Below are 24,434 nucleotides of genomic sequence, written 5' to 3' on the forward strand. Positions count from 1 at the left end.
CTGAACATCATCTAGCATGCAGCAGCCTTTAGGACACTGATATTTATGAGTGTGTGCAATGTAGTGCAGATCCAAATACTTTTTTCAGAATTGTATAAGGGGACTGTTGAGCAAAAGGAACATACTGACTCTACCTCTGTGTATGAAAGCTGCTTTATAAATTAAATTGCCTTGCCTTTAAGCAACTGGTGGAGTAGCCCTCTGATGGCCACTCAAGAGAATACAGGTTTCAGGCACTTCCACCATAGTTTCACTTAATGAACCCAGAGTCTACGTCTATTTATATAAACATTCTACGATGATGAGTCAGGTGAAGAGTCAGAGTACCTGACTGTAGCACATCCTGACACCAATCTTTTCTCCATAGGCATTAAACTAGACCAGAGGTTTACAATCAGAAACACACAGAGAACATAACATTCCAACGATTTATTTTTCATAAAATAATACTGTCATGTAGTATCTGCTTTTTTCTAATTAAGAAAGTAAAACAGTTTCACACAAACTGAGAACATCTGCTACAGCACATTAGGGCTTTTAAGACATGTGAAATGCAGATTCTTTTTTTTAATTTTTATTTTGTAACATGGAAATGTTTCAGGATCCTTGAATAAAACCGATATGGATAGTCCACTAATCATCACTGATAAAACATGATAACGACAATACGTGGATGTAGATGTGAAACTTGTACTTGTGAATGAAATGCTGACTTAAGACAATGAAAACAAAGAGATTAAAACCTGAAATAAATACAATCTGTATGCAAAGACCTAAACTTTCTCTTTCACATACAAATCTAAAACGTTTGTGAACTCGATCATATTCATGAACTATTTGTCCAGCCTTTCTTGTTTGGTTGTACTGTCAGTAAATCTTTTTAAGCTTACATTCGACGCAACATTTATTTCTACTTTAAGCTGCTGACATCGATGCTTTTCAAGTAACAGATGAATTGGTCCGTACCACTTAGTATAAAAACGTCACGCACTGAAATTTGGCCGTGAACGTAACAACAGATTCACAGTATTATTCTTTGAGCAGACAGATATATCCTGATTTCAATGAAAAAAATTTTACCTGTTGTTTTGTTAAACAAGGCTGTTTTCTCTTCTCATCTCAGATAAAAGTCTAAAAATGTTGAACTATTTAAGATAAATGTAAAAAGTATCACAGAAAGTCAGGACTCATAATAGCACTGAGCTTCACTGACATCAGGTCAGGACAAGGAGAGAAAACATTAATGCTATCAACAATGAGCAAAGTAACTGTGAGGGGAGTTTAAGATTGTCATAACCTGTTGGCACAGAGGACAGCTTGAAATATGTAGTGAAATGATACAGCCTGGTGTGTTTGTGCAGTACACATGCCAGTGAATCTCAATGTATACGCAGTCACAGTTAGAACATGTATGAGATACAGTGGTAGGACTAGATCCCTGCTCTGACCCCTCTGTGCTCGAGCTGACTGCGGGTGTGGCCGCAATCTACGCTGCACTGTCATACCCCAGGATAGGAGACAGCCACTTCTCCACCTCCTCCACACTCATCTCTTTCCTCCTGGCATAGTCCACCACCTGAAGACAGAGAGCAGGGGAAATACAAGTTCAGCTTGGTTTTGTGTCCCGACTCTTCTCCGATATAAATCTTTAAAAACTCAAAATGTGTTTGAGCTTGTCCAGTCTGGACAACTGTAAAAAAATGGCGCCTCTGTGGATATGTAAATATAAAGTATTTAAAGGTTCAGTGTGTAGAATTTTGTGATATCTAGTGTTGAAGTTGCATGTTGCAGCTGAACACCCCTCACCCCCTCGAAATATAAAGTATTTAAATAAAAAGGGCCCATTCTGGGGTAAAGAGAACAACAATTCTCACAATTTAGATTAAACACACTAGTGAAAACATCAGTAGAATAATTTTATATTCAATTTCTGCCAATGGATCCCTTTTAAACACTGGACCTTTAAATGGACATACTACTATGACTTCTGCCTCCACTAAATTTTACCCTCTAAAAAGGGTGATATTAGTACAGATATATATATATATATATATAAAACTTTTATTTTAATGATTTAATACTTCCGTCACTACACACCTGGTGCTTGTATTCCACGTTGTTTAAAAGTAATAATTATAATAACAAACACAAAAATAAAAATTTATAATTTACAATAATATATGTCTTCATAATCATTTCTATAATTTTTAATACATAATTTCCCCAAAAGATTGACCATGTTTCTTTACATACAGACTGATATTTCATGTTTCTTTATCTGAACTAGCATCATCATTCTCCAGCAGTGTTCTGCTTCTGAATTATCACTGGATGCAAAAACATCTTCATTTCCACGGCTGCTGTCACGAGAATCCTCAATATCAAGGGAACACATGCTCTGCACCGAGACTCCCTGGTGCTGCAACATTATGTAACTTTGACAATAACTGAATTAAGACTCAGTCTATCTGTCTTTACGCAACACTGCCATCATGGGGTCGAACTGAAATTTATAACATTACCCACTTTAACTTGCATCCTGCACCCGTGAAAAAATGTACACTCCTGCATCCCCTGATTTGCTCATGACCAAATACACTGTTCAGATAAAAAACAACATTAGAAACATAATGCTTCTGGTTATTTGTTAAATCTCAATATCACAATAGGTAGAAGATAATTAGCTCCACTAACAACACAGAGGTGAGGTCTTAAAATAAAGAATAAATAAGTTAGGGTATAATAGTCCCAGGTTGCCAATAACCTGGAGTATACATAAAGGGATTAAAACATAATACATTTTAATATTCAAATAGTGGCCCCTCATTTTACTCAATTGCAGAGAAATACCAGGTTTGTTATTCAAATTCACCATTTATCAGTGGATGCAATCTCAACACTTCCTCCATGTTTTCCTGCACTCTTGATAAATTCAGTTACATTTTTACAGCACTAATTTTATGAATGAATGGAGTCATGTCACACAACACTTTGCTTTTAGGTCAGGTAACTCCCCCTCCCCTCACACGGTGTTGGTTTGTGTTGGCTGTTCTCTGAAACTGTAATCATTGTAATCCATTTTATTTAAGAATCGTGAGACATTATGTTACATCCTGTTATTTAACATTTTACAGTGGTTTATATAGTTCATATATTTTATTTATCGTAACTGCTAAATTAATTTGATAGTTGATTTTGTTTTCTGATGTAGTAACACAGTAATTTTATCCGACTATTAAATTGGCCCAAATACAAGAACATTTTCTTTGGAAAGGTTATTTATAAAAGTTGGGTGGTGATATTTCTTTGGGATTAGACAATTTCACAACATCACAGGTGATTGAGGCACCTTCACTGATGTTGCATTGTGGGTCGTTACATCTATAAATATCACTCAACCAGTCTGACAGAGCTTAAATATAAACGATTACACAACTGTTCCTGGTCTCTCTCTCCATTTTCACACACTTACCCCAACCTGATGGCTGCCCGCATTGAGTCTGGTTCTGCTAGAGCTTTCTTTCAGTTAATGAGGGAACCGTTGGGTTTCTCTATACATTTTAAGGTCTTGACATTACTATGTAAAGTGCCTTGAGATAATGTATATCATGATTTGGCGCTATTAAAATAAAATTGAATTGAACTGTATTCAATTGGGTTGTTCGTTGCTTAATGTTGTGAGGCTAGAACAAATTCTTCAAGATGTTTACAGTATAGTGTGTTTTTAAAAAAGCTCACTTTCGAATTTCTATCGGCTAACGCAACAAGTTTGCTTCCACAAGTGAACACAAATCAAAAGTGACTCCTAATGTCTGAATCATCATCATCATCTGTCAAGCAGCTCAAAGCTACAGTGTGTGTGTACGTATATATATATATATATATATATATATAAAATAATTACACAATGAAGCATTCAAGTATTAAAAAACTGTGCTGCTAATTAGATTTAGTTTTTTAGCACAAGGCCGGCATGTTCCACAAGAGAAAAGAAATAAGTTAAAAATTTGAGTCTAGAGAAACTCTTGATATTCCTCTCCGATGATTTTCGGAGAATGGGGTCTGGACTTTCCCCAGAGGTTACCTCTCACACATGCAAAACACAGCAAGAGATTCTCCACACAGAAATCTCTGGAGCGCTCTGGTGAAGGGTGGTGCAGCAGACAGAGGCAGGTGTAACACATTCCTTCTGCTGCGGAGATCACAGATGTTTTTGTTTGCAGCACATTGACACCGGCGTCACCCTGATGACCAAAAACTGTAAACATCTTCTTGGGTGTCTTCTACATGTACAGCTCCGCCTTTTCATTCTGAGAAATTTGTGTGGTTTATTTCATTTTTGCATCTCTTGCTTTTTGGAAATTTCCTCAACACACCCACTTGTGGAGGAGCTCCTGCTGTGTTCTCATACCAGCTCCTTCTGGCGTTTTGCGGACTATATACTAGGGAACTGGCCTAAGAAAGTTCAAAGGGCTCCCACAGGAGGATCTCCGGAATTCAGTGCATGCCTGAAAGCAGCTGATGTGAGTGACATGAAAACCAATACTGTCTCTCGTTAATGAACGCAGTTAAAGATTAAGTGGGTGTGGGTGGTTAGTTTTACCTGCTCCTTGGTGATCTTTCCCACAGCGAAGTATGAGGCCCGAGGGTTGGAGAAGTAAAGGCCCGACACTGAAGCAGCAGGCGTCATGGCCAGGGACTCTGTCAGACCAATACCTACACACACAGAGAAAACACACACATGGATAGCAAAGCAAACAATTACCCATGAGATAAAAACAATCCAGTACACACAAAGGGTTGTACTAATTTTGTGGAAACTGCCCCCCCCCCATGAATAGATAAGCCCCCCTCTCACACACACTGATGTGTTCCAAAAGCATCCAGAGGTTTCCCCACCTGCACGCAGCTGCTCAAACAGGAATTTGTCAGTGTTTTGATAACGTCAATAATGCTAATGCTCGTCACTTTACAGTGCGTGGAGTTTGGCGGCAGCTTGGCTGAGCCAGCGTCAGACACACAGACAAGCTCAACGATCAGAGGGAAGTTAAACAGAGAGATTGACTGATACTTGTGGAGATGCTATGACAAGCTGAAATACACATCTGTTCTTCTGACAGAGACAATGCTTCTGTCAACCACAATACATCCATGCTTGATTGTGAGCAGTCAGATATAAGCTGCAGCACAATGGGAACTTAATGTGGTTAGTGACTGTGACTATTTTTCATGTCAGATTCCATTCAGCAAAACACAGTGTCATATTTGTACACTGCACCATACTATAAATATTGTATGAAAAAAGTGAAATTACCATTACACACAGTTGTAAATACTCAGTTCAGGCTTTAGTAGCTTTGACCCCGTTTAAGGGAAAAGGTCTGGGCACCCAAAAGATGATGGAGCCAATTAATATATATGTTTTTAAAAAGCAAAGTGTAAATTGATGAATTCAATTTGCATTTACTTGATGCACTAATATATTCAAAGGTGACATAAACAGTAAAAGGATTTGCCAATGAATTATTCATTTTCCTTGTTCAGTATTGAAAAAGATGAATTAATGGTCACGGTTATTCCATTCTTATATTCTTATATTCCATCCCACAATATATTTGTCTGGTTCTTTAATTTCACACTTTCACATCGTGGTTATTTAAGGTGCCATTGAAAAATGAATGTCAAACCCACAGAGAAGCACCAAGATCTCTTGCCCTTTCAATATTCTTGCCCATTTTTTTGCATGACTCTGCCTTAAACCCCCAAAAAGAGAGAGATCCCTGCCTACAAGTCAACTGAACCTCATATAACACACTGTTGCGTGTCTGATGATCACACGTCTGTAGACACAAAAACAATGCACACAATGCTCTGTGTACACTCCCTGAACTGGTGTGAATCCTGACACCTGGTGTATGAGGAAATAAATATAAACTTGTGGCACACGGTAAAATAACATTATAATAATATTACTAATTGCCATATAATTGAGAAACCTGGTTCTCTTGGATAATGGATAATAGATAATAATGAACTAAGACTTCACATGGGGTGTATGAGCGTAGCTAAATCCCAGAAGAGTTCATTTCACAAAGCTATGCATCTTTGTTACATGGATTTACAGTAACCGGGTTAGTGCGTGAGTGCTGGTAAATGTAAAGATTGAAAAGATAGAGAAAAATATCATAACTGAAAATATGCTAAGAACACAACAGAACAAAGAGTGAACAACATTCGAGCCTTTCAGCTGCAGTTGTGACAAGTGTTTTTTTTTGGGGTGCTCTGACCGGTCTTGTCCTGTATGTCTGCCAGGCTCCACATGGTGGTCTTCTCAGTGTGGTCAGGCTGGCTGGGGTAGCCAGCTGCAGGTCTGATGCCCTGGTAGCGAATTCTGTGGAGGTCCGTGGCCTGCAGAGCTTCATCAGCACAATAGCCCCACAGCTCCTTGCGCACGCGAGCATGGAGCTCCTCAGCAAATGCCTGGAGGAGAAACAGTGAGTTTTAACCGAAACACAAAAACACCGTGGCACCAGCAGGTAACGTGTCGTTCAGCACCAATGTCTCACTGACCCGTGTGCTACCAGCTGTGATGGGGGCCTGTTATGTTAGGAGACTGTCCATACTGTACCTCAGCCAGGCGGTCAGCCAGAGCTTTGACCATGATGCTGTTGTAGTCGTCTCCCTGAGCCTGGAACTGCTGACTCAGCTCCTCAGCTCCAAACACACTCACAGCAAACGCACCGATGTAGTCTGCTACACCGCTGTCTACAGGGGCCACAAAGTCAGACACACACAAAAAGGGCTCTGAGCTGGAGCTGTCCTTCTCCACCTGTGGCACATACACATATCGTGAAGGTTAAATTCTCAGAAAAGTACAGGGCACAAAAAAAAAAAAAAAAGCACGACATCTGAAAGCAACACTAGACATCATCTCAGTAAGATTCGTGGGCTGCTCCCCATCAGGAATGGTGAGTATTAATCAGAGGTCAGACAAAGGCATATGATGTGTATTTCTTCCCCCATCTCGATGGTTCTTGATCAGGAAGTACCATAAAGCCAATAAATACAATAATCATTTTAGGACGATTACACTCTTCAGAAGGTAACAGAGCATGATTCTGTTGAGAAATTCTGAGAGAGGACAAACTGAAGACATTTGAAATATGACCCATGGAGAATCGAAGTTCGTGTTTCCTCTCTTTATATTGCAATCATGATTTTTCTGTGGTACGTTGATGGTTTTCACGTTTGCGAGGATACTCCACCCTTGGTTTGTACTATAATACACGTAGGTGGAGCATCATCAGACACACTTCCCCGGGTGAACCAGCCAGGGTGATCAGTCCCCAGGTTGCGTGCTAGTGCTACACTCATCCTTTCTAAGAGCCAGTGTGAAGCCTTTTAAGTGGCCTAAAGGATGTTCTTTGTGGGTCTTCTGCTGTAAACCCTGTTATTCCCCATCGAGTGTTTGATGTGAAGACAGCCCTACAAAGCCTCTGCAACCCACTTTAACAGTCGTGCTGCTTTCTATCCCAGCTTCTAGCACTCAGCTATCAGTTGGTAGTTTCTTAGGCCTCTTCATGCTCATGGGATTCCTCTATCTGTTCTCTGGGAGAGTGAGTTTCAGCAAAACCACTTGTTGGTTAACTCAGATGCAATCTTATCGGGCGACTACCTCCCTGGGTTGTCCTTTAAATGCCAGTTGCGTGCTTTTATAAGAAACAACTCGGAGCCCAGAACTGGGGTTGGTGCTTCATCCCTGCTCTAAGGAAGGTGATGGTATCCCTCGCTGGGAGTTGTTGCTTACTGTGGTGGATTCCTGTGCAGATGGTGTTTGCTTACATCCCTCAGTGCTTGACCATGGAGCCAACAATACTGCTCCTCTCCTCAGGCCTTTGGGCAGCAGTTGTGTTCATCTCTGCAGGCACAGTGGACATTTCTGGTGTGTATGCCAGACCCCTGCAGTGAAGCTTTTCAGGGCTTGGGACTGTGTCATGGACAGAATGAACCTTATACTCGAGTCAGAGTTGTTCTGGCCTCTGATGCTCTTTTCCCAGTTTGTCATTCCTACTGAACATGCCCATTATCCTGTTGAAGCATTTCTTACATTTTCTTGGATTTCTTGAATCAACCGATGCCTCTCCTTTCCCGGCGCTTTATCATAGCAGGCATGCTATGAAATGACTGCCTGACCCATCCTATCTGTAAAAGCCTAACCCGGCTTTTGTCATCCTTGTCATGATGTGCTGTATTTGTCTCTCTGCCCGATCCACTCCTTGTGGCACAGGTGAAAGAAGGGAGCTGAAGCTGGTTGGCATGCCAAAACAAGGCTCTACTGCTTAGTCTCTTTTGCAGGTAAAGCCACTTGTGTAGTACGTTTCCCTTGAAGCCCTCCACATTGGTCAGTGGGACTTCATAGAACAGCAATGGCCAGATATGTCTGGCAGGATTCAATGCCGGTAGATCCAGTAAGAGGTAAAGACTAGCACGTTGCTAGATAGTAGAAACCAGTGAGGGCCATCCATAATATCGCCAGTTTTCCTCTGCTCTCCCTTGCCTCATAAACTCCTCATGTTCCTCATGAGTGACCACTCCTGTGTGTTCATTGCAGGCTGGGAGCTGTTACTAAGTGACAGTTATAATACATTTAAACAAAGGTAGAGCAGAGGTAGCAACCCTGAGATGGAAAGGTCACTTGTTTGATGACATGATTAAATCTGGTTGGGGATTTTGAAAGAGCAGCACTTATTCAACCTTCGACTACACAGCTGCAGTGCCCCTGAGCCAGGCCCTTAACCTCATCTGCTCCAGTAGAGCTGCTCGGCAGCCAGCAGATCTGATTGGTTGTACTGGGAAACTTCCTGGTATGAGTATGTGTGACTGTGTGAATGTTGTTCGAGATTTATCTTTCAGGTCAGTAGGGCGCCGTTCAGTAAAACTACCCTCAATAAATTAACAGAAAAAAAGTTTAAACTTGCACAAGTGGCTGGCACTTTAAAAATATAGTTTACATTTGTCACAATGACATCTTAAGAATCATTTAATAAATGTATGCCAATATATTGGGATCTGAAATGTCATGCTCTAGTATCAATGCTCTAGTATCAATTACTGGCTAAAAAGTTTAATGTGCTATATTATCATTCATGTTCTGTACAGGAGGTACAGTCTACAATGACCTAAGTGCTTCAGCAGGACTTTGACCTTATTATTAAACTTACATTACAGTGTGTCTCTTACCTGTTGCCTTAAGCCATGGAATTTGGCAATGGGTTTGGTGTCTCTGTGCACCGCGACATCTTCTTTGTACACATTGATGTCGTCTCCGTCACTCTGAGCTCGCCAGAAACCCACCAAACCCCGCCCCTTCAGACTGCCGCTGTCAATCATCTGATTGAGCAGCTGCTGGGCCTCGTCGAAGACTCGACGAGCCTCCAGACCTTCAGGACCCAAATACGATGAAGATCAGACGCAGTGGCAACGTTTTTAAAGTAACGCATTATCGCCAGTGATTTGTGCAGTTGCAGTTGTATACCTCTTTTAGCATTAATATGATTTCTCTACACTATGGTCCAAACACTGTACAATGGTCCCTTACATCTGCATCAAGCCTGAGCATCACAATATATATATAAACATTTTATAGAACTTACACTCTATCGTATGCACTGTTCAAAATATTTACTTTTATTGACTAAATCAAGTCAAATATATTATCGTATTTTAACCATGATATCTAGAATAAATCAAATCTTACCTATAATATTTTATTTGAAACACATGTGTTCACAGTGCAAATTTATTTTCACAAAACTGGATGTTGAAATAAAATGAAATTATATATAGCCAGATGTATTTATGGCCAGATTTATGATGAACCTTGACAGAGGCTGGACTCATACCAACAGTCTTGTCTTTGAAGATCTTGGGGTAACCTCTGTTGGGGTATTTTCCTCTGAGTTGCCACACGTCAAAGAAAGGCTTCCAGTCGATAAAGTCCAGCAAACTGTTCAGGTCGTACCACTCAAACACGCGGGTGCCGAGGAACTGAGGACGCACTGTCACACAAAGACAAATACATGGCACACACTTGGTTTTAATTCAGCTGAAAAATACACTATCACATATTTAAATGGATCCTTAGCAGACTTTAAGATAAAGATGAATAAGATTAACTCTACAGAATAGCATGACAAACTGAAACCGCATCAGTGCTCCTGAAGAAGAACGAGTCTTAAATGAGTCTGCACCAACTCACCTGGTCTGGGCAGAGAGGACCAGTCTATACGCAACGCCTTGTCTCTGGCCTGAGAAAGAGACAGATACCTGCGATCCTGATGGCAAAACAGGGAGATGGAGGATGAAGAGAAACATCAGGCAATTTCATTCATTAAAAACATTTAATGACAAGTCCACTCAATGTGGTTTACATTAAAATAGATTAACAAACACCCCCCGAATACAAAGTCATGATTTATAAATTATTAAACCATTTATCATGATTATTTATAGTTTATTTAGGACAAATGTTTTTTTTTGCACTTTTAGATTTAATACACAGCACTGCATTCACAAACCTTGACATCGAAATACTTGTACAAACACCCTCCCAGCTACAAAAACAATTCTGGACATTTTAGTTATTGATATTATTAATACCAGCTCATTTGTAGGGCAAGGAGAGGAGAACTGTGCAGCTGTGTGAAATCTATACAAGAATGTGACCTTAGGATTTGCAGTTGGTGTCAAAATCTACGTACACTTATTTTTTCCATAATTGTGCAGCTTTATCCTTTTATTTTGTCAGGAAATAACTGAGAACTTTTGTGAATTAAACTGTATATTTGTAAGATTTATATTACCTCTCAAACACTTTTATTATTATGCCATTTTTCCAAATCATCCATATCTCAGTGTACTTAAAATAACATCATACAGCAAAGAAATATATAAATAATCTTGTTTTTGTATTGATTCAATCTAAACGTTTTAAGTCATCTTGCTTCTTCCAGTAGCACATATTCACTTTTCATGCAGTTTGAAAAAAAAACTATAATCTAGACAGAATCTCAGAGTTCACTCTCATTTCTTCTAGAAGAGAATATTAAATTTGATCAATAATTTGCCTTGGAAAAAAAAAACTATTCCCGCCTGTGCGAAAATTTCAGTAGAGATAAGTAATATTTTTGTCTTGGAGGTGTTTACAGGAGCTCAGGTGTGTTCTACTTAATCTGCAGTAACTGAATCAGGCCTTCTGCATGTGTTCCTGATGAGGGTTCAACATGTGGATGCAACACTGATGTCAAAGACGGCCACCTATGTGATCCAAGGAATAAACATTGCAAACCAGGTGAGCAAAGTTTCCCCTGGTGCCTCCCTATCGGGCGTTTCTAAGAACCATTCTTACCTTCAGAGAGTCGTAGTGGTCCTGCCTGACATCCTCATACTCTTCTTTCAGGTCATCAAAGTACTCCTCCTTCAGAGTCTCATCCAGCAACTGGGAACACTGACACACAGGAAGATAAGACACACTATAGCCTGGACTAATCAAAGCAGTTAACAAAATCTTTGCTTAAATTTGTCTTCTATAAGAGACCATTAACTCTCCATGACATATTCATTTTCATTCTTCTTTCATTGTTAGTTGAACTTCTGATAAGGAGATTTCATGTTCGACTGCAAAACATGGTTTTGTTGCCGATCCATGATCTCTTAAATGGATTTCTTAACAAAGTACTATTGAACATTTTCTAATATTTTCTCAAGAACAGCCGGGTGTGTCCTATAACTCGCCACCTACAGTAGAAGTATTTTGATCCAGCTCCTAATTGTTGTGGAAAATCTGCTGATCAAAGGTCAACTCATCAGTGAAGAAAGTGCTCAGGAGCCCTTTGACGTCTTATGCAGAAATATTTATTGACGCTTGGCCAAGGAGAAAATCAGAATTCATCCACTAAACATCTCTGCATGTTGCTCTCTCATATTCTGAAATCTGCTTTCCTAGAGTCACACTTTAAACCCCAACAGATCATTTAATCTATGGCTGTGCTTGTTCCTAAACAATCAAATGTTTACTGCCCCAAGCTCTCGCACTTCCCAAACACAACAGCCTGTTGCGCTATGACCCAGAGAGGACAAGAGACAGTGTCTATGAAAATTCCATAACAATGGTCTAGTGCAGATTTAAATGTAGCTAAGTTTGCAGCCTTGTGCATGTGCATGTCAGCACAAGTTAACCAAACATGCTCTACGCATTCAAGCAGATTCAAAGCAGTCAGAGGTTGGAATCTTCATTCTGAACTCCTGTTATATCCATTTGAAAAACAAAACAAAAAAAATGATTTTGTTCTTGTGAAGTCAGTTGACATTTTACACATTTTTTTCACATTTTCTCTATTTTCTAGACATGCTGTTCGGAGGCACTGGGAATCAATCTACCGACCTTTTTGATTAGCAGATCACTTCAGACCCTACAAGCGTTCCACTGAGCTCAGGTTGAAATACTCACCACCACCACACTCCTGGAGGCGTCCAGAACGTGGATAACAGGACAACTGTAGCGAGGGGCGATCTTCACAGCCGTGTGCGTCCTATCAAATACACAACACAAGTGTTTGCAACCCAGGAAACACTGCAAGTTATCACCATCCTTTAACAATGAGCACAGGAGGTGCTACTTAAATCATAGGTTTATATATGTTTGTTTTACTTTGATGTGGTGGCTCCACCAATCAGCAGTGGTGTTGTCATCCCCAGTCTGTTCATCTCTTTGGCCACATAGATCATCTCATCCAGAGAGGGGGTGATGAGACCGGACAAACCAATGATATCTGCATGAATAGACATAATACACACCCACAATTAGTGCTGCTAGATAATAGGATGAGAAGTAAAAAGCAATAATAATAACAATAATTTCAATAATTTGCATTGTCGGATATGAAAAACATAAACGGTGTAAGGATTTGGAAGGTAGATTGAATCATTTTAGTCTTTAGTTACAAGTACAAGTATGAATGAACTACAAAACGATGTCTGAACGAACACTCACACACACACACACATATATATATTTGTTAGATTATGTCAGTAAGTTCACCTCACACTGACAACATGCAATAGTAACTGTATACTGCACCTGCTTTCTGTGTGATAGCCTCTTTGAGGATCTGATCACAGGGAACCATCACACCCAGGTCAATCACCCTGCAAGAAAACACAAACCCTTTCTCACCCTCATTTCTTTGACATAACTGAAGTATTTATAACAAATTAAAGCATGTTCTTGTGCTTTCTGTGGCAGAGGTCTATGTTAAGTTGATTAATTTAATTTTCTACAGTGACTTGAGAAATAACTTGTTCGAGAACATTTAGCTGAAGAGCCCTGATTTGTTTGGGCTGCTGAGGGTAATGTGTTGAGTAGGCCCTTTAATGAGTAGAACGATTTAAAGAAGCGTATTTTAAATTTAATTTGAATGCGTTTCATTTTAAATGTTTTTAAATATTCTATGTCATTAGAGAAATTTGAATTGCCATGTTTAATTGTCTTTTAAATGTTATTTTAATGTCTCCTTAATATCTTCTTTTTAGACCAGCCCAGCGGCACCACAACCAGGTTTTCAAACCCATCGCAGAAGCCATCAGTTGCTGGGAGAGTCTACGAGATTAAGAAGACCAAGACTGAGGAGCTGGTCATCAACAGCATGGAGCAGGGCTGGAAGGCCAGGTGAGGGCCCATCGAGTTTGGCTGCAGAGGTTTTACGGGGCAATTGCTTTACAAAGTCCTGAGTGCACTAGGCATCACTAGAATGGAGAGGTGAAGAACAATAGCTGAGGCGGCAGAGAAAAAAACGATGAGATGGTTTTGGATCAGGAGAGGAGAGCTGTGGGGAGGAGCTAATAACACCTGAACACAAGTCAAGGTCTGATCAACATCAGCTGGGTAACCTAGGTTAAGGTTACTTTTTAAGGAGATGAACACGAAAAAAAAGTTTTAATAACCAAATTCACTGGGTAAATAATTCTGCTTAGAGCCTAAAAAGTTTGTTCTGTCCCCTCCTATTCCTATCTCTGCATGCACATGGAACATTACAGAATGTAGGACTAAACCCACCAAGGTAACACGCACAGAAACACACACAAACACACACCGACACACATGCACGCACATACACGCAGCAATTTCTTGCCATTACACAACAGTAATAGCACCGGGTTGCTGCCTAGGGCCTGGCAACAGATCAACACTGCCACTTTACTCCCATGATGCACCACTGTGCCCATGCAGGGGATCAAAAGGCAATGAGAGGTAAACTGGTGCCATTACCACTGATATTAACATCTCACCTCAGACAGAGGCCTTCAGCAGATCATATGATGAGGGACAGTAAATAGCTATCATGCTGCTGATGTTCATCCACACATTGTACACAACTTTCTCACAGTTCTAGTCAATAACTAATTTACTGTTACTAATGATTCATTGTGAACTGCTGCAAACAGACTGGAGATACTGGTGAGAGTGCAGCAGAAAAAGAACCTTGATACAAGTGAAAGCTTTCTGATGGTAAACCATTTAAACGTGATAGCGAACCAGTTTTACCTGAAGTTATTACAACCTAGCACCACACCTACGATGTTCTTGCCAATATCGTGGACGTCTCCCTTCACTGTAGCCAGAACTATGGTTCCCTGATAGGGATCCTGCAGACCAAAGAGAGGACAGATGTCGAAGCCGGGGGGACCATGCATCAGGCTGAATCAGCTGTTTACTATGTGTGTATGGTGTCATTTGTTTGAATGTTGCTGTCTTGACTAGAGAGTGAAAATGTAGTTGAGGAGAAAATGCTTTCACAGTTCCTAACTCTAGATTTACAATAAGTGCCATTGTATTTGCTGTCATGGAAGTGGAAACATTGTTTAAAATGACTGCTGCATGTTCTGCTAAAAACACACCTTTACAATGGCTTTTTAATATTATTTATAATTTAACTGAAATATGTTGGTAAATCAGTGTATTTAACTGAAATAATACACTAAATGGTTTAATATTCAGTTGAGACTGACGATCTCCTCAGTGGACCCCGATGACGCCATCATCGCCTTCCTCTCCTCCTCCATGAAAGGAATCAGATGTCCCACCGCCTTCTTCATCACACGAGCCGACTTGATCACCTGCAAACGCAGTGTATTTAAAGTCATCGTTTTGTTGAATCCACACCTAAAGACACATGTCTGAGATACCTCTGTCTGGCAGGGAACATACCGACCAATGGAAAGGAACATCAGCAGAGACAAATATGTTGTTAATGAACTTTGTGTCACTTTTAAAAAATGTTTTGTATGTTATGCTGCAGGCTATTGCTGATTAATACTCAATTTGTTATATATCTAATATTTACAGCTGGAAGAACTTTCATTTTACAAAAAGTTAAGATGACAGAAGAAGTGAGTATCTGGGAGCATTAGACACGGGCCAGTGTCGACATCTAGCTGTTGAAAGGTAATGACACTTAACAACCCTGTTTAAAGCAAATTAACCTACGGACAGCTTTTTCAGCTGGAACCAGTCACACCATAACGGAAATAGGAACAAAATTTCAACTGTGAATTTGCAGGTTCAAACCTTTCTGCACTTTATTTAGCATTTAGCCCAAAATGAAAGGTGCAAGTAGCGTTGGGCAGGTTTCAGGCTTCACAGGTTCCATTCGTTACGAAGTAGTGAGACAAATCACACACTTGTTTCATCATCACAAAGTGGTCAGTATTTCAAATTGCACACAAAGGTCATCCACGTGTCTCATCTTTTATCAGACGTGAATGACACCTTGTGTGAATGTTCAGTAGATAGAGCAGGATGTATCCTGTGACTTTGGTCTCAGTTACTCTTTAGTTGTAGGCCACTCCCATATGATCGATCAATATGACACAATCGGATATTGGTTAAAATGGTAAATGGTCTGTGTCTATCAGAGCTTTTCTATTTTTATAGACCACACAAAGTGTTTTACACTATGAGCCAACTTCGCCCATTCACACACACATTCACAGTGCGATTATATGCCGTGCTTCCTCTATCTCACACTGGCGGCACAGCTGGAGCCCCATTTGACCCGGGCCATGTGCATCAGACCTCCAGTCCATCAAGGTTTGTATTTTATGATGCCCCTTATTTAACTCTCTAACAGGTATATCATTACCAGTTGTTCACCAATATAAATCTATTAATCGGCAGCTTGATTCTAACATGAAGAGTTCTGTTGGTGAAATAAACTGTGGTCAAGATCCAGGCCACGTTCATGGAAAAAAAATGAAACACTAATGCAAGAACAGGACACAGGAGAAACAATGTAACCAGCACCGTCCTACCTGTGGCAGGAACATCTTCCCAGCTCCAAAGAGATCTCCCACTACCTTCATGCCGTTCATCAGGGGGCCCTCGATGATGTGAAGGGGTCGAGTGTAACGGCTAGCCTGAGCCCGACACTCCTCCACATCCTCCACTACATACTTCTCTATTCCCTGCGCACAACACATGGAAACATGACAACAGGTGAATTGTTAGGGCGAACCATATTTCTAAACAAAATGTTAACTTTGAAAATGAAAGAGAATGATCAGAACTTAGAAATACTTCATTTAATTCCTTTAAGGAAAAACAGATACAATTGAAAATAAAAAAATATATATAAATCAAACTGATTTTTTATAATTATCTGTAAAAATACAAAAAATGTCTCCACGTGTTTTAAATGTTGTCCAACAAAGAGCAAAGTTGAAGGTGCAGTTGTACATCTATTATGAGTGTAGTTTACCTTGTACCTCAGTAAAAATTACTTATGCATATTTATATATTTTATTGCACATATAAATATAAATAGTATGAATTCATTTGTACATAGTATTTCTAATTCTATCTTATTTACATTTTTTGGATTCCAGTTCTGTTCTAGTTTTATTTCTGACTACATTTCCCTGACAACGCCCTGCTGAAAGTTGGTGTTATGTCAATCTGAACCAAACCTTGTCATGAATCCCAGTTTAATGAGATGCTCAACCTGACCCCAACCTCACCCGAACCATGAGAACCACCCCCAACCAGATGGGTGGTTACAAGAAACATCATTTTGACAGCAAACACTAGAGGAACAGACATGTGCTATATTCACAACCATTTGGTGTACTGTATCATATTAATGTGATTCAAAATTGTGTTAAAGCAATTGAAAAGCGAGTACGGCTAGTTTGTGGGAATGTGGGCACAGTGAAAATTTTGGAGCTAAAGTGAATGAGGTTAAACATTTTTGAATAAAGTTAACATTCTTCAGTACTCGTCCTACAAGCAGCTTTCACAAGATCCTTTATGACAGAGAGAAAAACAATCCGATAGGCCACCGACAGCCCAAAAACCATAGATTAATTTGTCAATATATTTACGCAGGTGTGTGTGTCTATGTGCACCCCTATCAGTGAATGCATGGAAGAGCTCTTTGCAAAAAAAATACAAAATCAAGTATTTATTTTGGCTTTAAATCAGACACAACCAGCAAGCTGAGGGAGAAGGGGCCTAAGCAAAGTAATTTGTCATCTATGCAAATGAGACAAGGCGGCTGTGGCTGAGGGTTGGCGGTTCGATCTCAGTAAATTTTACTGTAGAGCGTTTTGAATGGTCATCAAGACTAGAAAAGTACTATATAAATACAGACCATTTACCAATTACAAGTGATACACCTGGATTACTTTTGCTGTACTTTTGAATTAGTGCTGTTGAAATTAATATTATACTTAACGTACCAGGTCAACAGGTAAACATGGAAGAAGTTCAGGGGATATGTCTAAATTATTAGTCAGTCAATCTGATCATCAGATCTCTTACCTTGATAAGAGCATACTCCAACCTCTCCTCCACACTTGCTTGTCTCCACTCGTCCGTCTGAATCACCTTCTTCCCTCCTTTCACATTGCTCTGCTAACAAGAGAAGTTGAGTCAACATCTGCTGACCAAACCACAGCAACATCAGCCTGGTGTGCTGTTGAAGCATGTAGTTGTGTATGCGTTTACTTGTGTGTAGGCCAGGAGCTTCTCAGTGGCTTCAGTGTCTCTGTTCCAGATGAGGTTTTCACAGAGCAGGAGCAGCTCTTTATCAATGTCATCATACACTGGCAGGTTTCCAGCATTCACTATACCCATATCCATACCATCCTGGGACAGGAGAGAGAGTGTGAGTGTTATTATTTACATAACTTAAGGCACTTCTCCTCTGTTTTGTAAAAAAAACATTTAACATTTACTTCTTTACGCAGTTTTCCTGTTCACAACATACAATTCCCTTCCTGCAAGCCAGGTACCAGCAAGGTTAGCATTAGTTATTAGGGTGAATACATTATTATATAACACAATTATAAATTATAAATAAACGAAACTGTACATATGTTTTCTTTCTATCACCTGATGAGTGATGCGATGTCTGTGTGTGTGTCGGGGGGACGTGCAGACATGAAATTAAAGTGGGCCAAATTAATTTAATGTTACTACTATAACAAATAATATTAACAAATGAATATATATTAATGGTAAAATTGGTCTATGATCACTGAGACCTTTAATAGGATCAACATATTGCACATATCAGCACAATCCTAGAATATATCCTCAGTATCAGTATTACTTGTGAATTCATCATAATGGTTGTTGTGGAAAATCTGCTGATCAATGGTCAACTCATCAATGAAGAAAGCGCTCAGGAGCCCTTTGACGTCTTATGCAGAAATATTTATTGAAGCTTGGCCAAGGAGAAAATCAGAATTCATCCACACAACATCTGTGCATGATGCTCTCTCATATTCTGAAGTATGCTTTCCTGCAGTCACACTTTAAACCCCAACAGATCATTTAATCTATGGGTGTGCTCGTTCCTAAACAATCAAATGTTTACTGCCTGCTTACGCAGTCTCATATCTTTGATGTCTAGGGAGTGAAGGCTTTGACCTTCCCCAAGCTCTCGCATTTCCCAAACACAACAGCCTGTTGCACTCTGCCCCAGAGAGGACAAGAGACAGTGTCTATGAAAATTCCCTAACAATGGTCAAGTAAAAATATTGTCATCCAGACATCCAGGTCTAAGCTTTAGTAGTGTACAGTGTTATCACAGTGATGTGTGCGTCACCTTGATAGCATGGTAAAGAAATGCTCCATGCATAGCTTCTCTGATGGCTTCCATTCCTCTGAAGGAAAAGGACAGGTTGGACAGACCTCCGCTCACCCTGGCTCTTGGTAAGGTCTCCTGCACGCACACACACACACACACAAACTCATCAATAGTATCAAATGTTTGAAGCAGTCCCTAAAATCATTTAAAATAATTCCAAGAAGAATAAAAATCATTTGACAATTTCAGAAGTGCTTTAGTCTTATTATCAGGGTATAAACAGATCAACCTACGGAGCCCCCCTATATAGTAGAGGTTGTCTGAGCTTGTGTAAAAGTGCTGGGGGATTAGGATTAAATTGCAAACTCTCACAAATATTTGTTCCATTACCTTGATCAGCTTGGTAGCCTTGATGAAGTTGACAGCATACTCGTTGTGTTCCTCCATGCCTGTGCCGATGGTCAGGATGTTGGGGTCAAAGATGATGTCGTTGGGGTCAAATCCCACTTTGCTGACAAGCAGCTTGTAGGCTCGACTGCAAATCTCCACTTTGCGGTCTGTATCTGTGGCCTGGGGAGGACGGAACACCGGTCAGCATGTACATTTGCGTTTGTGTTGGAGACTTGGAGGTTTGAGTCCTCACCTGTCCCTCCTCGTCGAAGGCCATGACCACCACAGCAGCTCCGTAGCGCTGCACAGTGGCAGCTCTATGGAGGAACTCCTCCTCTCCTTCCTTCAGACTGATACTGTTGACTATGCACTTGCCCTGACAGCACTTCAACCCAGCCTCAATCACGGAGAAGTTGGACGAATCAATGCACAGAGGAACCTGGGGAGCAGAAGGAGAGGGTCCATCTCTTTCACTCTGATTTACTGAGAGGGTTATTACGTAGTTTCTCCCACAGTCCAAACACATGCAGATTAGGGTCACCCAATCTCAGCTGGGATTGGCTCCGGCTTCCCCTGCGACCCTCAAAGGATAAGCGACATAGCTAATGGATGGATAGATGGTTACTTCATAGGCTATTTAACAAGAAGTTCATATCCTAAATTAAACATTTTCAGAAGAAAATAAAAAGGACAATAAACTGGTACCAAAAAACTGAAGGTGACAAATAAAGCTGTACAGAATATAAGTAAAGGTGATATCCATGATAGCAAAAGAGGCATGGACAAAATTAAAAAAGTCAAAAGGACACATGAAATATATTTTTCCAAAGATGGTTTACGTCCTTTTAAATTGTTCTAATGACATTGATCTATATCCAAGTGTTCATGACCTGTCTTTGTCAAGATATGCATTCCACACATATATAGACAGACATACGTATGTGGAATTAGCAGGCAGGCGTAAAGAGTGTTAAGCGTAAAAAGGTCAGTTGTGAGCCATGAGAAGACAAAAGATAATTGATGAACATGGAGTTTATCACAGACCACTGTTCGTTCACAATAAGTAAACCAACAACAGCTCTTTCAAGGATGACACTGTGTAACTGTGGTGTCCTATATGATAGGAGGTTACATTAGCAGAACAGCAGTTGCAGTGCTCCATCTGTATCCACACAAGGTGCCTTCAGGCACGGCACTGAGTGCAAGACACCTGGGTTTTAATGTGGTTGTTGCACAGTCAATTCAATCAGTCAGTTAAAATAGAAGCAGGTTTGTTATATCAGGGGTGTGTTCAGTTCCCCTGCCTTAAAATCCTACCCGTGCTATGTCTGGCTCAGAGGCGATGTAGTTACAAAATCGGGCCATGGCTGTTGTGCCCTCCAGCATCCCTTCATCCATGTTTATATCCAGGACCTGGGCTCCCATCTCCACCTGGGTCTTGGCAATGCTTAGCGCCTCCTGGAAAACAAAGCAGGAAGCACATAACACCCAAAACAAACAGCTAAATGCAACATCGACAATCAAATCAATGGATGAATAAAAAAAAATCTGAAATATTGTTTCACCTCAAAGTCTCCTGCCATGATCAACTTGGCAAACTTGCGTGACCCAGCCACATTACATCGTTCTCCAATGTTTACAAAGTTGGTGTACGGGCCGATCCTGAACGGTTCTAAGCCTAGAAATCAGAGAGACATTTTACTTTAATGACATGTTCGATGAGAAGGACCTGGCAGCAGAAGGAAGCTCTCCGAACAAACTGGCACGTCAAGATGTAGGTTTTAATAACAGTACATAAACACTACTGGACGGATTGCCACAAAATAAGGGTCAGGGTGGAGTCCATTAAATTCTGATGCAGATCCGGATTCAGGAACATTTTATCACTTTCTTTCACATAGTGAGATTGGGTATTTTTGACATCACTGATTTTTGAGGACATATTTCATGGATCTTGATGAAAAGAATCATACATGTTGAGGGGACTGGTTCCTTTAAACATAAATGTTAATATTATTGGGCATCGGTGGACGGATGTGGGCTCTGTTGACTGCCATTTCAGTTGCCTTACGTGTTTGAAGCATGTTTTAAATTTGACACAATATCAAATATCTTGTCTTTCAACAGCAAGTTGAAAGAGGAGCAGGTCAGAGCACATGGAGGCTTCTAGTTGTAGTCACGTGTATTAGCTACTCTCTTTCCAAAGAGTTTTACAGCTGACGTTACAGATGTTAACAGATGGTTTTCATACCCGAGAGCAGCAAGTTATCTTGATGAATGTCAGCAGCAGGTGTTCTTGGCTTGCAGTGTCTGACTGCCTCAGATATGGCTCTGCAGGGGGAGGACGGAGGGGACAAAAATGTTCAAATATGTCTTGATCTCTTTGAAACATATTTACGAATCAGAGACATGACAGTGACCTGATGTGTCCTGGAGTGGTCCCACAGCAGCCTCCCACAATATTTACCAGTCCATCTTGAGCAAAAACCTTTCGAGAGAAATGAACAGTTAGTTGCAGCCACTGAGGCAGCCAGGGCTACTCTGGGTTACATAGCACACGTTTGTCCATTCTATTCTAACCAGGATGGTCTTTTTTTCAAGAATTCTTACCATGGCCTCTGAATTAAGTTTTACTAAACAACACAGACATCACACCACACAAGGAATAAAGAAAAGAATGGATAAAAGGTCATTTTCATGTCCTGTACTTTCAAAGTGATGATTAGTTCAACATTTAGGAAAATGTTATTCACTTTTTTCTAAAAGTGAGATAAGTGGGGCATCATCTTGTGTGTGTGAGTCAGCATGACTCAGAGACGTTAGTCTAGTTTAGCATAAAGGCTGTCTCTTTTCTGTTTCCACATTTGTGTCTGGATTAAACAGAAAAGCTGTGACAGGCTTGTTAATGACCTTTAAACCTGTAGTTGTATTTGAACAGAGCCAGGTGAGCTGGTTCCAGCCACTGCCAGTCTCCCAGGTCTCCAGGCTAAACTTGACTGACCCCATTCTGACTCCAGTTCTCATAGATATGAGATTAATAACAATCTACTTTTAAAATATATATATTATGGGATTTTCTCAGATGGAGAGCAAGAGTAAAATGGGGGAGAAAATGTGGACGACTTGCAGCAAAGGGCTGATTTGGAACTGAATCGGTTTTATCCAGCTCTCAAAAAAAATTGAAAGCATAGAAAGCATAGAACTGTTTCCCAAAATTTAAAAAATACTTGTTTACTGCAGCAATTGTCGAAAGTGCTGCCATGTCTCATCTGCTTTTGTTCCTTGAGGTTTGACATTACAGAGTGAGAGAAAGCTTTGGCAGAGCAAGAAGGCTCCCTGGCTTAGTGTTCAATGATTGTAAGGCTACCAAGAAAATATCCGATTTTACTGCTCAAATGCGACTGCATCCAAGACGTCAACAAAGACAATGCTACATGTTCCCACATGACACAGGAAGTTAGAAAAAAATATTTAAGCAGTGCACCACCTCTCGTTTCATTCAGCCAAAAAGCCACAATATCTTTTTCAAAAATAAAAGTGTTACTCAACATTATCATCTTGCTCATCCTGATGATGTAAATCTTTATATCAATTTTTAAAATAAATAGTAGAAACCTTTAGACTGGAGGCCATGACTTCTGGAGTTTCATCATACCCTCCGAATGTGTTGGGAAGACCTACCAGATAACAAACACCATGACATCAATACACCGACCTGGATGATGCAACCTAAATGAGGACAAAGGTCTGTGTGCTTAATATCAGCATAGCTTAATATCAGCATAGTCTACAAAAGAGAGTAGAGTTAGTTAGGGTCAACTAAAACATGACAATGTTCCCAACAACCTGACCCCCTGAACATAACGTCTGAAAAGGTAAATTATGCCTTCAATTTGAAGAGGTGTTTCCATTTGCACCATATTTAATTCAGTGCAGCTTGTATGGAGCCTGTAGTGTGCCAATGCAATTACTATTATAAACTCATGCAGTGCTGGATAACACTGAATTAAAAGTTTGATACTTAACTAGAATTACGACTTTAGGGCAATTTACATCAATATCTGTCCAAACTCAAAAAATATATGTAGAGAAGAATTTGAAAGAGTTTAATAAAAGATAAGAAGTATGTGTTGACATAATTATCATGAATTCTTTAGTTATAGCTATACATTTCTTTAAAGAGGTCACAGAGACTGTTGATCACCGTATCCTGATCAGTTCCTGCAAGGCTTTATTGAGATATCGTGTTGACGAGACTGGAATAGACGGATGGATGGACAGCCTAAAAACATAACACAACTGCACTGTACTGCAATACCAACTTCTTGGTTGAAACTTATTAATCTGCAAATTAAACACAGACAATCCTATATTAACTGTGGTGGCACACTCTAGCCTCCGTGCACCACACTACACTACAGTGTAATCTGTTATGATACCATAAGGTCCATCATGCCTGTATTTTGCTACACGGATGTTGTTGGAGTGTGGGTTACCTGCGTTGGGATAACAGACAATGAAAGCTGTGGTGCTTTTTCCAATGGCCTCAATGAATGGTCTCATCTCTGTCGCTCCCAAGGCACAGTTGAGACCAATACTGAGACACAGAGAAGAACACAGCCAGTGAGACTCAGAGAATTTAGAAGAAGTAATAGAACAAAGTTGTGTTACTGTCAAGACTCTAATACAATGTATTTAAGCCGTTTCCATGTCCTGCAGAGGATCTCCAGAGAATTGGGTCTGGAATTTCTCTGCATTTTGCCTTTCTCACATGCACAACGCAGTGGGGGTTCAGGCACACATGAGGATTCAGGTGAGGGGTGGTGCAGCAGGCAGAGGCAGGATGGAACGCGTTAATTCTGTGGCAGGGATCACGTGATTTTGTTTTTAATAATA

At 40.2% G+C, this 24,434-nt stretch overlaps 1 protein-coding gene across 3 annotated transcripts in view; it reads right to left on the reverse strand.

Annotated features, from left to right (window-relative positions):
• Positions 1–414: 414 nt before the first annotated feature.
• Positions 415–24,434, reverse strand: part of mtr (5-methyltetrahydrofolate-homocysteine methyltransferase) — a 32,067-nt gene continuing 8,047 nt past the window's right edge. The window contains exons 9-33 of one of the 3 annotated variants that reach the window (XM_069517253.1): positions 24,035–24,135; positions 23,154–23,215; positions 21,959–22,026; positions 21,790–21,869; positions 21,104–21,216; positions 20,856–20,996; positions 19,792–19,977; positions 19,539–19,718; positions 19,167–19,283; positions 18,062–18,202; positions 17,876–17,965; positions 16,369–16,521; positions 15,067–15,174; positions 14,603–14,703; positions 13,139–13,206; positions 12,710–12,830; positions 12,509–12,590; positions 11,408–11,506; positions 10,259–10,334; positions 9,903–10,058; positions 9,241–9,440; positions 6,629–6,829; positions 6,288–6,480; positions 4,604–4,716; positions 415–1,576 (exon numbers count right to left, since the gene is read on the reverse strand). In XM_069517253.1, coding sequence (XP_069373354.1) covers positions 1,487–1,576; positions 4,604–4,716; positions 6,288–6,480; positions 6,629–6,829; positions 9,241–9,440; positions 9,903–10,058; positions 10,259–10,334; positions 11,408–11,506; positions 12,509–12,590; positions 12,710–12,830; positions 13,139–13,206; positions 14,603–14,703; positions 15,067–15,174; positions 16,369–16,521; positions 17,876–17,965; positions 18,062–18,202; positions 19,167–19,283; positions 19,539–19,718; positions 19,792–19,977; positions 20,856–20,996; positions 21,104–21,216; positions 21,790–21,869; positions 21,959–22,026; positions 23,154–23,215; positions 24,035–24,135 — 3,040 coding nt within the window. In that variant the 3' untranslated portion in view covers positions 415–1,486. Of the gene's footprint in view, positions 1,577–4,603; positions 4,717–6,287; positions 6,481–6,628; positions 6,830–9,240; positions 9,441–9,902; positions 10,059–10,258; positions 10,335–11,407; positions 11,507–12,508; positions 12,591–12,709; positions 12,831–13,138; positions 13,207–14,602; positions 14,704–15,066; positions 15,175–16,368; positions 16,522–17,875; positions 17,969–18,061; positions 18,203–19,166; positions 19,284–19,538; positions 19,719–19,791; positions 19,978–20,855; positions 20,997–21,103; positions 21,217–21,789; positions 21,870–21,958; positions 22,027–23,153; positions 23,216–24,034; positions 24,136–24,434 lie in introns of those variants that run through there. The other 2 variants (XM_069517252.1, XR_011239675.1) reach the window with 2 other exon arrangements.

This window comes from Paralichthys olivaceus, chromosome 21 (assembly GCF_024713975.1).
Source record: "Paralichthys olivaceus isolate ysfri-2021 chromosome 21, ASM2471397v2, whole genome shotgun sequence".
Classification (NCBI taxonomy): Eukaryota; Metazoa; Chordata; class Actinopteri; order Pleuronectiformes; family Paralichthyidae; genus Paralichthys; species Paralichthys olivaceus.